The sequence below is a fragment of the Octopus bimaculoides genome, chromosome 7 (genome assembly GCF_046866305.1).
Source record: "Octopus bimaculoides isolate indiv1 chromosome 7, ASM4686630v1, whole genome shotgun sequence".
Taxonomy (NCBI): domain Eukaryota; kingdom Metazoa; phylum Mollusca; class Cephalopoda; order Octopoda; family Octopodidae; genus Octopus; species Octopus bimaculoides.
The window spans coordinates 26,353,190-26,367,941 of NC_142934.1; the positions used below are offsets into that span (position 1 = coordinate 26,353,190).

General features: G+C 35.5%; 1 protein-coding gene and 1 long non-coding RNA gene across 3 annotated transcripts in view; one reads left to right on the top strand and one right to left on the bottom strand.

The window, feature by feature from the left end:
* Positions 1–11,923, top strand: part of LOC106873832 (ethanolamine-phosphate phospho-lyase) — a 64,835-nt gene extending 52,912 nt beyond the window's left edge. Inside the window, exons 8-11 of one of the 2 annotated variants that reach the window (XM_089355035.1) lie at positions 3,099–3,223; positions 5,550–5,704; positions 8,109–8,198; positions 10,969–11,080. In XM_089355035.1, coding sequence (XP_089211161.1) covers positions 3,099–3,223; positions 5,550–5,704; positions 8,109–8,198; positions 10,969–10,975 — 377 coding nt within the window. In that variant the 3' untranslated portion in view covers positions 10,976–11,080. Of the gene's footprint in view, positions 1–3,098; positions 3,224–5,549; positions 5,705–8,108; positions 8,199–10,968; positions 11,081–11,603 lie in introns of those variants that run through there. The other variant, XM_089355034.1, reaches the window with a different exon arrangement.
* The window catches only part of LOC149134629 (uncharacterized), a 53,996-nt gene that overhangs the window by 15,395 nt on the left and 23,849 nt on the right, over positions 1–14,752 (bottom strand). The window lies entirely within an intron of this gene.

The following is a 14,752-nucleotide window of genomic DNA, read 5'->3' on the forward strand; positions in this document are numbered from 1 at the left end:
AAGAGTTTTTTACATGCCGCCTGCATGGGAGCCAGTCCAGCGGCACTGGCAACAATCGCTTGAATGATTTTCTAACGTGCCACCCCACCAGCACAAGTGCTAGAAGGCAACGCTGGTAACGATTACGCTCAAATGGTGCTATTTACGGGCCATACACTTGTTGTTTTTTTGCCTTACGTCATAGTTTTCACTGTGGAAATCTGTGATCATAGGTATTCAAACCAGGACCATTCTATTTTTTAAGGTTTTTTTTTGTTTGTCTTTTCTGTAGGTCACTGTATTTTGAGAAATCATCATCAGTTTATCACTTTTATGATGGTGGAGTATGATTTGATGGAGATTTGTTTGCTATTTCTTGTAGAGTGAGCAGTCAGATTTAGACCTCTTTGCTGGTTGATTTATTTTGTAATTATTGTATATTTACATCAGAAAGAGGGCAAAACAGTTTACCTTCTGAACATTCATGATGCACTCCATGTTAGAGTTCTGCTGTAATCTATGACCACGCAGCTGCTACTCTCACAGACACAATACACAGCATGTAATGAAAGACCACTGAACAGATGTGTCCATTCATGACTTACTGCAACAAATTAGAACCATGACTCAACATGGTGTACCACCATGACTCACCATCCATCACTCTCCAATCATAAATCAGAAGATTGGAAATGAAGGACACTGCTTGCATGATGGTGATGCTCATTTACAATTATCGCACAATATCAAGGCAAAGAGACAGTAACACACACATACACATATATGCATGTGTATACAATGGGCTTCTTTCTGTCTCTACTAAATCCACTTGCAAGACTTTGGTTATCTCAAGGCTATGGCAGAAGATATATCATCTTCATCATCATCACCACCATCCCTTAACGTCCATTTTCCTAGCTGGCATGGGTTAGATGGCTTGATCAGAGCAAGCAAGCCAGAGAGCTGTACCAGATTCCAGTCAGATTTGGCTTGGTTTCTATGGCTGGATACCTTTCCTAATACCAGCCAATTTACAGTGTGTGCTGGATGCTTTTAATGTGGCACTGGTACAAGCATCTTTATGTGATGCTGGCACAAGTGCTTGTTAGGTGGCGCTGGCAAAGGACTTTTGCAGGCCAATCCTCTTCACCAGGAGATGTGGTCTTAACGATTCTGCTGTGGAGGACAAATCTTATTTAGTACAGCAAGGTGCCAAGTGTCTTGGTACTTTGTCATCTCATCTGAAAGGTTCAGTGTCTTCATATACATACATGCATACATACACTAGCTGGTGTACCTGGTAATTCTCGGTGGGTAAAGATGTTCTATTGAAACGCCTTATTACTCTGATATAAGAAAGCAATTTCGTTATAACTGCCACAAAAGGTGTATTTTCTGTCATGAAAACGTACAGAAACTGTCAACTGGAGGAGGGAGAGATTGTCGGAGGTTGGTGAGAGAGGTTGTCAGAGGTTCTTCGAATGTCTGACCCTGTACTTTTGTTGGTGCTCATTGCAAAGCTTAATCTCAGTGGGAATTGTAGCCTTTTGAAATCAATTAGTGTGTTGGAAGGAATCAGAGGAATGTTTGGAATGAAAACATCTTAACCACTGGCTTTTCCAGTCAGTATTGTTGCTTCCAACAGTGTCTGCATCAATTTTTTGATAAGTCTTGTGCCGTTGCATAACTTTGGAGGATCGAGGTTTCTTAAAAGCATAACTGGGGCTCCAACCTTTAGATGCAATTTATGCGGTGGTAGACCTGAAGTTGCAAGGTTATTGAAGAATTCAACGGGGTAATGAACAGCACCATTGGTGTGGAGCACAGTATCAATTGACGTGTATGTTTTAAAGGTGAACTTTACGAAGGCTAATTTATTAAAGGTAATATATGAATGTAGTATATATGTATGAAAACAATGAAATGGGTTATTTCCCTTGAATGTTTAAAAATAGTGTAGTTGGTGTGAGTTATTTCCCTTGGGTGTTTTAAAAAAAAAAACAACATAGTTATATAATGGATATATAAACGTCCCTTCCAGAGGCCGTATTATCGATTTTTTCAACAATCTAAGTATGTCACGAGATTTCCAGACATGAGTTCTACTCAAGTGACAAGTTTCATCAAAATCAATAAAACGATGTACTAAGAGTTAGTTAACAACGCCTCAAACAAACATACACTGATTTTCCACATATGTAGTAAATACATGTGCGCACGCACAAACACACCCACACAAACAATGTTTTTTTTTTTTTTTAGTGTCCACCATTCCCTTTTAGTATGGTCCAAGGGAGACAATCTTTTTCTCAGGGTGCTTTTTTTTCTGCCTTTAAATTCTTTTATAATTCTATAAACTAGTGCTCGTTCACAGACACACAATCCCCCCTCTCTCTCACACATACACGTTATAAAGGATATAGCTTTTTTTAAAATCAAAACTGAAGCTAAGAGTTTGTCTCACAACTCCGGTTTCATGTTACTGATCACACCTGTTGATTGCAACAGCAAGAAATTTGAGTCACAAGACAAATCCTCAGATTCATCATCATCATCATCGTCCATAAAGTCGTGATGCAAACTCTCAGCTTCAGTTTTAATACGAAGCTATGTCCACTATAACATGTATTGAGCACTCTTTTCTGAAATTAAGCAATTGCATATATAAGTGCAGGAGTGGCTGTGTGGTAAGTAGCTTGCTTACCAACCACATGGTTCCAGGTTCAGTCCCACTGCGTGGCACCTTGGGCAAGTGTCTTCTACTATAGCCTCGGGCCGACCAAAGCCTTGTGAGTGGATTTGGTAGACGGAAACTGAAAGAAGCCTGTCGTATATATGTATATATATGTGTGTGTGTGTGTGTGTGTGTGTGAATGTGTTTGTGTGTCTGTGTTTGTCCCCCCAACATCGCTTGACAACCGACGTTGGTGTGTTTACGTCCCCGTAACTTAGCGGTTCAGCAAAAGAGACCGATAGAATAAGTACTATGCTTCCAAAGAATAAGTCCTGGGGTCGATTTGCTCGACTAAAGGCGGTGCTCCAGCATGGCCACAGTCATTGACTGAAACAAGTAAAAGAGTAAGCACCCTAATGAAGACATCTTTTTTTTCTTTTTCCAGGTGTTATACCAGATATTGTAACGATGGGGAAGCCAATGGGAAACGGACACCCTGTGTCGGCTGTTGTGACTACGGCAGAAGTATCTGCTGCTTTCCACAGTTTAGGAACCAGTTACTTCAACACTGTGAGTTAACGTGTTACCACTAGTTATTTCTGACTGAGATGATGCTGTAAGGAGCTTATAGAAAAGTTTGTATGTTAATGTAGTGAGTGGAGAAATTTTGTGGTGATGTGAGGAAGTGTTTGTAGTGATGTTATCATCATCATTTGGTTGGTCAACTTGCCCAGACCGATAAGTCATATTGGTCTATTGGTAGCTGAAGGTGCATGGCTTAGTGGTTAGGGTATTCAGCTCATGAACGTAAGGTCACAAGTTCAATTCCCGGTGATGTGTTGTTTCCTTAAGCAAGACTCTTTATTTTACATTGCTCCAGTCCACTCAGCTGGCAAAAGTGAATAGTACTACTTATATTTCAAAGAGTCAGCCTTGTCACTCTCTGTGTCATGCTGATTCTTCCTGAGAACTATGTTAAATGTACACTTGTCTGTGGAGTGTTCAACCACTTGCACATAAATTTCACAAGCAGGCTGTTCCATTGATTGGATCAACTGGAACCCTCATCGTCGTAATCGATGGAGTGCTAAGTAGTTATATCATCTGCACATATCACAAATATGGATAATAGCAGTAGTTTGCTTACTGAACAAGTTGATCCTGGCCATTGACAGTTTGTTATCTATTCATCTGCTCAGAATCTAGTAATATTCACCATTGATTCAATAAGTCCGTTGCCAAAATAGTCCACATCCATCATGTTTCATCTCATGATTTCAATGTAACTTTGGTGCAGTTGGTTACTAGGTGCTAGGCTTCTCCAAGAGGACACCTGTGACTTGGTTCTGAGTCTGATTTTAAATTGCATGAAGTCCTGGTTCAAAAGTTCCAGGGTTTTGAAGAGTGTAGAACCTCTTCTTAGCTAATATTGTTCCTAAGTCCCCTCTGACTCAGAGTAGTAGCACCTGTCAGGGTCACAGCTATTATGGTTAATTAGCATGTTAATATGGTTAATTATGTTTAATTAGCTTGTAAATAAAGGTCAGCTGTGAACATGTGGAAATGTAGTGGTATAGTTAGGGAGTTTCTATAGTAACAGGGAATTTCTATAGTGATGTAAAGAAGGAGTTTCCATGGTGATGTAGTGATGTAGGGAAATAGTGAGGGAGTTTCCACAATAATGACACCCCTATGCTCTATCAACATACTTTCTACACCGATGTAGTGATGGAATTTCCAAAGTGATGTTACAAGAGAGCGTTGTAGTACTGGAGTTTTCAAAATGATGTTGCAAATGAGTTTTGTTGGTCTAGTGAGAGAGAATTTGTACACTGATAGCAATGAAATATATCAGTTCCTATCATACTTGTGCAAATTATATACACAACAGGGTTCATTATGTATAGAACAAACAACTGAGCATTTGAAAATTCATCTCCGCCTTAAAGAGAATGAAATGTATACAAGAGGACAGTCTGAAAGACAACAAACAAAATTGAAAGGTAGCTACATTATTAAAAGAATCAAAATCTGAATAACTCTTTCATTGGCTGAATTTCCTGGAACTGGCTGGAACTGAGTTTCAAGTTGTTTTTTGGCCCCATGTCATGCTCATCAATGTCTTGAACTGACTGAGTAAAGCTGTGATCAAAATGTTTTTAATGGTGAACTTTCTAAGAGTGTCTAGGACTACATTTTCCACTGTGCCTTTCCTTGTTTAAAATGGCAGAATCTGTTTTGAAGGAGGTTTGGTTGCCATTTCTAGTAGTTTGAATAATCCTGTAGAGGCTTCCTCATTGGTTTGTTAATAATTTTTGTCTTACTAAGTTAAGTATAGGTGCAGGTATGGCTGCAATCCCACTGCACAGCACCCTGGGTAAGTGTCTTCTACTACAGCCCCGGGATGATCAAAACATTGAGGGTAGATTTGGTGAATGGAAACTAAAAGAATCCTGTGTGTGTGTGTGTGTGTGTGTGTGTGTGTCTATATCTACCTACTTATCTGTTTGTCTGTTTTTATGTGTGTGTGTATCTATGTAGCTATATCTATCTACTTACCTGTCTGTCTGTCTTTATGTGTTTGTATTTGTGTGTGAGTTCAGGTTTGTCACCTTCCACCACTTGACAACCAGTGTTATTTTGTTTACATCTCCATAAGCTAGCAGTTTGGCAAAAGAAACAGACAGAGTAGGTTCCAGGCTTAATAAATCCAATTTCTTCAAACAAACCTTTAGAGCAGTGCTCCCGTATGGCCACAGTCCAATAACCAAAACAGATACCCAATAAAAGATATACTGAAGTCAGTAGTGTTATGCTTCATAGATGTTCCTTCAGCATTTTGTAAGCCATCACTTTTGTTATTTAATTTCTGTTAGTTTTTTTTTTTCTGTTTTAGTTTGGTGGAAACCCCGTGTCTTGTGCTATTGCATTGGCTGTGATGGATGTCATTGAGAATGAGGAATTGTTGAAAAATGCTCAAGAGATTGGAAGTTATTTACTGTCAAAGCTTAATGATTTGAAATCAAAATATTCCATCATTGGTGACGTTAGGTAAGAACTTTTTATTACTCTTCAATTTCTTTTCTTCTAATGTTTTGCATCCAATCATTATAAGCTGTTAGAACAATTGTTATTTACACTCGATGCTCTACTTAGTATTTACTAATTTAATTATGAAATTATAAACCTTTAATCATTTTAATTGAGACTCTTACTTCATTCTATGATACAAAATTCTGGTTTTAAAGTGATCTAAATGAAAACTATCAGAATTCCATGTTAAGTTCTGCTCCAAAAACCAGCTGAATAATGACAAAATTATTTTTGTAAGTTCTTCATCATTTTTCAAAATTAATTGAAACAGTGACAATGTATTTCTGTAGAGAGGTGGTAACAAAAGGGTTAATTAGATTTGAACTTATGGCTGCTCATTTGTTCAACATCCATTTATATGTGTCAGGATACTTTAGGTAACATCCTTTTATAACTTGATGCCCTTCTTGCTGCTAATCCTTAGCTGTTTCTCAAGTAAGGAAGTTTTCATTTCATTTGTCTTCGAAAGCACTGAGTTATCAGGTAATTTGTTGACAGTGGTATGACAGCAGAGAACACTGACTGTAACTCATTGATTTTTCACATAATCATAAAATGCAAACATTCAAACAGGCTGGTACATACATACACATACACACAGATGCACATGTGAGTACAGCTGTTTCTGGGTGAAACTGACCCTACATAGTTGCAAAGCAAACTTCTTAACCATTTGCCATGTCTGTGCCTCTGTAATCACTAATGTTGTAACTTAACTCTTTAACATTTAAACCGTCTGTATCTGACCCAAATATTTCTACTTATTTTATGTTCAAGCTGGTAAGTTCTGGCCTCTTGTCCTTTTAAAGATAAACAATCACATCATCAAAATCTCAAAGCTACCAGATAATGCATGATCAATTCAAAGCAATGTGAATAAATAAGCATTACATTCAACAGGATAATGTGAGTGTTAAAGGGTTGATGTTTCTGTCACTCTTATCTTCCTTACAGCCAGTGGTTAAGAGTGAGTCCATCATGGAAATGTAAAAGTAATATTATTCCTTTGGTAACTAAATAAGAAACAAGATAAAAGGTTGCATTCATGACTATTTTTAGGGTCTCTGAGTCTAATTAGTAGAAGGGAAGAAATATCCTCAGACTAGAACCTAGCCCTAATGTTTGCAACAATGTGGACTCTGCTAAAAACATCTGAGTTCCAGGTGGTGGCATTGAACTAAACAATGGATTAAGTCTATCATACAAGAATATGAACTGTCCTTCTGAAGGGCTTCCACACAGTTTCTATTTAGCAAATTTCACTCAGATGGCTTTGATTGATCCAATACTAGCCCAAAGTGCTGTACAGTAGAATAGAACTTGAAACCATTCCTTTACATTGTTAAACTTCTTAATCACACCTGCCTGTGTCCACTCCTCAGGCATGAATGCAGATGTTTATGTTTTCACAAAGAAACATGACCCACCATTCCAACAATTGTGGTTGAATAACTATGTAGATAAAATGTTACACTGCGAGATAATGTGTCAAGAGGTCAAATCTTTGAAAAGTGTCATCAGCATTGTTGTTTTATGTCTGCTTTTCCATGCTGGCATAGGTTGAACAGTTTTTCTGAGGGAGTATTTCATACTTAGATGTCCTTCAGTTGCTAATCTTTTTTAATTGTCTCTTACAACATGCAGGGACATAGTGTATCTATTCTTAAATTATGAAATGCACAGTAACACACTCCACATTTTTCCAGCATGTGTTTGTTGATGTTTGAGCATGTGCATCTTATTATTCATGGGGTTTCAAATGCAAATTAGTCCATGAAGTTGTAAGTTCATCAAAATATTTGTAAGTTCATATAAATATATTTTGAGAATTGAGTGATGTCATGAATATGTGTTGTGTATATGTTATGCATATCTGTGCAGTTTAGAATTCCAGCATCAGATCTGATCTGTCTATTCATTTTGAAGTCCCACATTGTCTTGTGTAACCTAGTGTATTATCCATAATGAAGACAATTACCACTGTTGTTAAGTCTATCACTTGAAGATTGTGGAAATCCTTTCCACGTGAATCCATTGGTAGCTTTGTTAATCCATAAATAAAATATGTGTGTGTGTGTGTATTGACATTACGTGATAGTTGTAAAATGATTATCACTGTTATACAAGTTGTGTCATTCATTTCCAATCTTCTGCATGAACATGTGTTGCCATGAGGAAATACTATGTTACTTGGAAACAGGTGAGGTTTGGTGACAAGAAGGATATGCAGCCATAGAAGACCTGCCTTTAGCATACACTGTCTGACCCCTGCAAGTATGGAAAAGTGGACTTTAAATGATGATGATGATGATGATGATGACGATGATATCATTGCTGTAAATGTTCTTTTTAAATTTTACAGAGGCATTGGATTATTTATTGGCATTGATTTAGTGGTCGATAGGACAAGTCGTGAACCGGCAACAGATAAAGCTTCACAGATAATTAACAGGTTAGTTTTTAACAGCTGGCACCTTCTTTTATTAGATATGCTTTTACTAGCTTCAGTCACTGGACTATGTTCATACTGGCGCAATATCTTCAAGGGTTTTTTTTTTTTTTTCACTTCTGTATGTCAGTTATCCCAATCCTTAGTCTGGTATTCAATTTACTGAGCAGTCAACTGAAGGCTGTTGCAATACTTGTGCCAGGTGCTATGCAGTAGAATCGAACCCATAATCATGTAACTTCAGAGGGAACTTTTGAGCCTCACTGCCATGCTTTGCATTAAGTTTTCACTGTACAGTTGCTCCCTACTCCTAGTACATCAAATATATCCACTTATTAGGAATGGTATTTTCTGTCCCTTGAAGGAAGAGGCTATTAGATGCTAAAAGTTACAAGGTGATAAATATACCATATCACCTTGTATATAATAGATCATGTTGTATGTAATATTGGTTTCAAATTTTGTTGCAAGGCCAGCAATTTTGGGGAAGAGAGTAAGTCGATTTCATTGGCCCTAGTTCTCAATTGATACTTATTTTATCAACCCCAAAAGGATGAAAAGCAAAGTCAACCTTGATGAATTTTGAACTCAGGATGTAAAAGCGGATGAAATGCCACTAAGCATTTTGCCCTGCATGCTAACAGTTCTGCCAGCTTGTCACCTCCATGTTGTATATAATATTACAATTCTGGACACTAAATGAAAAACAGTGCATACTGCATTAAAAGCCCCTAAAACATCACATAAATCATTCTACAATGGCACGATATTAAGTACTCTTTCTCACATTCATTACTACCTATATCTATGAAAACAGTCAGACACAAAAGATAACTTTTTCAACATGAGCAGTGTTATAAAGAAAGGAAGTTGAAAATGCCTTTGTGGTCTTTTGAACTCCCGGTCATTGAAATGCTGTCATTTTTGTTGGGCACCTGTCTCTTGGGTTATAATCAAATTCCAATACTTTGTCTGGTTAAATATCTAAAAGGTATTTATAGAATTTAGAGAAGGCAACTGTAAAACAGATATCAATGAAACAAGAACCAAACAATGTATTGGGATTTAAATAAAACCTAAGAAATTGATACCTCACAATGACTGCAATTCAATGACTGAAAATTTTGAAAGACTCTAAGTGCATTTTCAACTTTCTTTATATTTCTATTCATGTGGAAAAAGTCTCTATCTCTGTGTGAATATGCATGTATGTGCATGGATGGATAGACATAAGTAGTAATAAATGTCAGAAAGAATGCTTGTAATTTTTATGTGATATGTTTTAGGTTCTTTTTTATGCTTTGTGTATTGTGTTTATCATATAGTATCTTGTATTGCAATATTATACACAATGTAATATAGTTTACGCAAGGTGATGTATTATATTTATCAGTGTGTAACTTTCAGCATCTCCTAGTTGCTCCCTTCAACCCCCATGAGCCTTGCCATACCATTCTGTGGTTTCTCCTGTATGCCAACTCAGATGAATAGTTAAAAGAAACCTGGAAATAGGGTCTCTAATCAAAAGGCTTAAGGGCAAATATATCAAAGATGAATGTCTCAGCAGAAGAGAAACACAAAATACTACTTCAAATAAGAAAGTAGTCCTGTTTGATATATAGAATCAGAGAAGGTGGGAATTTTACAGTTATGCTTTATGAGAAGCATAGTTTGTGCATATGAAGTTCGCTTTATAATCAAGTGTACTCTGCTGTAGCCATGGGGTGACCAATGTTTTGTGTGTGGAATCGGTTGGGAAAAACTGTACAGAAGTCTGGTGTGTCTATTTGTGTGTGTGTATGTGTGTATACATGCATGTGTATATGAATATGAATATATATATATATATGTATATATATATATATATAAATAAATAGAGAAAGAGAGCTGGATATGAAGGGTACTGTAAAGTTTCTGGCTTTAGGTAAAAGTAAATACTGGAGGATTAATTAATTATGATTTTATTCAACACATTTCTCTCTCAGATTTGCACACTTTTTGCAGTGGTCCTTCAGTTTTCCTAAGCCCTGTAAAAGAAATTGGAAGGTTGGGCCTTCAACCAGGCCTTTTGCAATACCCTTAAATCCAGGAACTTTTCACCACATCCTCTTATGTGTGTGTGTGTGTGATGTTGATAGTCTATGCTTTCATTTGTTACTGCCTGAGTTAAAAGTTGATGTAGTGTTTACATTTCCTGTTGAAAATACATACAAAGTGCTCTGCACTCCTGAAGACAATAAATGAAAAAAAGAAAAATCCCTTATTTACAAAACAAATAAGTGTTGGTAACTGGAAGAGCACCTGACAGTAATGGTCTCCATCCATACTCAAATGGTCTCTGTTCATTTTTACATCCAATTTTCCATGCTAGCTTGGAGAAATAATTATGAAACGAACAGGCATGGCTGTTTGGTAAGAAGCTTGCTTCCCAATCGCATTGTACATTGAGCTAGTGTCCTCTACTATAGCTTGCCTTGTGAGTGGATTTGGTAGATGGATACTGAAAGAAGCCCATTGTACATATATATATATATATATATATATATATATATATGTGTGTGTGTGTGTGTGTGTATATATATATATATATATACTGCCTGGATTTGCCTGGGATTCTACCTAAGGGCCTATACCTTCACAGAAGTACGGACCAACCTCCATATCCTGTGGAAGATGAACTGTGAACGTTATTCTCCTGTCTGTATTCTCCTATCTACTGCTTTACTCTTTATTCTTCTATCTACTATTTTATTCATTATTTTATTCCTTATAGACTGTGAATTTTCCTGTTTAGAACTTTCATACATACTCACCTTGTCTCTGATGACGGAATACCCAGTGTATGGACATGCTAGCCTATCACTTGGGATATCCCAGAAACAGCTGTAAGACTTCAAATTCACCTTACATTAATTAATTAAATATTCTAAATGACTTAAGATACCTGCCCTGCCTTGGTCTTTGTTGTCCTTTTCCCTCTTATATGATATATATATATATATATATATATATATATATATATATATATATATATATATATATATATATATATATATATTGATGTGTGTCTTTGTATTTGTCCCCCACCCCATCACTTGACAACCAATGTTGGTGTGTTTATGTCGCTGTAACTTAGCAACTTGTTCAAAAGAAATCGATAGAATTAGTACTAGGCTTATAATGAATAAGTCCTGGGGTTGATTTCTTCAACTAGAAAACCCTTAAAGGCGGTGCTCCAGCATAGCCTCAGTCAAATGACTGAAACAAGTAAAAGAAGAAAAGAATAAATGATCACACACAGACACATACGCACACATACATGCACACTTTGTGCTTCTACACAAGCTCCATCTACCAAATAATACCCACATGGCATTGATCAGAATATTTTTGTTATTTTCTTTTCAGTTTAATGAAAAAACATCATATAATCCTCAGTCGAGATGGTCCATACAGTAATGTACTGAAGTTTAAGCCTCCAATGTGTTTCAACAAGGATGATGCTGTGTTTCTTCTTGAAAAACTTGAAGAAGCTTTAATTGAATCCCAGGAATCTATCAGCACAAAAACTAATGCTCTATGAAATACGTCAACACCAATCATAACAGAATATTTTCTTTTTTTTCCTATACTCTTTTTATTACCTTTTTCATTAAGGTTTTTGTTATTTGATTTTTTTTTTCTAGCGTTTTTCACAAAAATATATTTTCTTTTAGAATAAGAAACTACATTTTCAGTCTTCTGTTCTAGAATTCTTACAAGGTGCTGACTTACAAAATAGGTATTTAATTGGTACTTCCATATTGAATATTTATATATTTTTAACTTCTCTTTATATATATATATATATATATATATATATATATATATATATATATATATATATACTTTATTTAAAAGCAGCAGAAATATAACAAAAGGCTGTTACTCGGAGTTTCACGTTCCCGTTCATCGGACAGTTTTCTAACAAAACTGTCCGATGAACAGGAACGTGAAACTCCGAGTAACAGTCTTTTGTTATATTTCTTCTGCTTTTAAATAAAGCATATTACTCTATCTCTGGTATTTGAGTACTCTTTTTTCCACCTTGTTGCACATTTTATGTGCGTACTCCGGTATATATATATATATATATATATATATATATATATATGCATTATTCTCCATACAATTAAAATAGGTTTTATATGCATAATACCTAATGTTAAAATACTTTCACAGTGAACACAAGAAAATATGTGCATGCTTGTATTATAGTGTTGTGCTGTTGAGCAAGGCAGCAATACTGTCTGCTCTACTTTGCTGACTTGCAACAAACTGTATTGCCTGTTTTGGTTGAATACTCACAATTCAATACTTGGAGAGAGTGCAGCATTGTTAATAGAACTGGGGGAAATTTACTCAGGGTGGCTTGCTGAATGGAAACTTAATAGTAAAGTGTGGGCACAAACATAATTCTTGTAGTAAAGTTAATAAATTTTAAATGAGACAAAAAAAAAAAAATCTAATTTTAGTAAAGAGAACAATTATTATTTAGCTGAGTAATCTACCTCCCCTCCCACCAAAAATAATAGAGCATTGGGACAAATCATGAAATTTTAATTAATGAAATTTAATTAAATATGGAATACAGTAGTGTGTCTAATCCTTAGCAATACAGTGACAACTCCATGTTTTGTTGTTATTTGACCTTATCAGTGAAGCAATTCCATTATCATTATAAAAAAAAAATACTTTGCCATATATCAAGAAGCAGTATGGTTGCTATTGTAAGACTATATCAGGCCATTTATTATCATGAACCACATAACTGTGCATTGTTTTTAAGCAAATGTATGCAATTTTTCTGTTGTGCATTAGTTATATAATATGTGCACACATAGCACGGTGAGGTGGTATGTGCCCAAAAAAGAGTGGATTGTGAAATACTTTTGCCTTAAAATGTGGAGGGAAAAAAGGATAAATTAAACCATTAAAAAAAAATTTTAACCTGAGATTAATACAAACTTTAAAATTAGAGCAGGAAGTATTCTGATTGGTTGAAGACCACTCAGCTACATTGATATTGTTAGCAGAGGCTCACAGCAGAATATTGAGGATCTAGCAAAGCTGATGGGAAACAGAAATTCATGGCACAGTATCCCAGTAGCAGCTGCTTGGACAGGTAAAAATTATGAATTCAGTAGTTGTTAAAGGGTGAGCATAGGCAAGAAATAAAGGTTGAGAAGCACTGACTTTCAGGCAGCATTATTTAGTTGTTTTTATTTCATATTTTATTTTACTCCCCCCCCCCTGCCTTCCTGTTATTGATCTGTCACAGATCTGTCATTATACATTACCTTCAATAGTTACATATTGAAGTTGATATTTTAGTCTCTTGTAGAGAATATAACAATTTATATATTTTTTCAATTGTTGCTATTCTAGGGTGGAATACCACCCCATTGTTAAAAACTATTAAAGACAATATTATATGTCTCAATATTTGAGGCAGACATTTATCTATGCTGTTTTGTTTTCCTTTATCATTTCCAGTATGATTTTACAGTGTTAATATCTAATGAAGAAGGAAAAAAGGCTCTTTGATAATTTGTGAGAATTAAAGCTATGATGTATCCAAATAAACACACACATACACACACACACACACACACCACTCTCTCTCTCTCTCTCTCTCTCTCTCTCTCTCATATGGGTAACAAAAATATCCAATTGACGAAAGACAATGAAAAATTTAATGTAAAAAGCAAATTGCTCACCAATAATTGTGTATCATCAAATCAAAATTTTTAGACTACAAATGTATTGTGCAAGGAAATTTTTTAGAATTAATGAAACAGAGACTGGAAATTTACTCAACATTAAATATATAAACTAAGGTCTTAAAGACCACAAATGGTGAGTAATTTGCAAAGAATGTTTTTTAGAGAATATCTAAATGACAGACAAGAGGCCAACTCATTTTTGAATTATTTAAAATGGAAACAGAGAAGACAATCACCTGAAAATTTACCAAATTCTGTATTTATTTTTTATCCATTTGAAATAGTAAGGACTATGATGGAAATAAATTTGTAGAAACTCATACAGCATTACTTTTCAAGGTTATTCCTGAAAAATAAATTGTAACATAATTTTGGTGCAGTGGTAAGAAGTTAGCTTCCCAATCACATGGTTTTGGGTTCAGTCCCACTGTGTGACACCTTGAGCAGGTGTCTTCTACTATAGCCTCAGGCCAACCAAAGCTTTGTGAGTGGATTTGGTAGACAGAAACTGAAAGAAGCTCATAATATGTATATATATATATATATATATATATATATATATATAATTAAGTGGAGAATGGAGAAACAAACACAAGAAGAAGCAAGTCGATTGGGCTAGTTAGCCATTGATTTAATTATGTGGAAATTATATAATGAGTCATTTGTCTTCGGATTTAACTATCCCCTGGTTGCTTAGATACTTCAGACTACCCCTGAAATATTGAAGCAATCCTATCATATATATATATTTATATATGTATGTATATATGTATGTATATATATCTGAGTGTG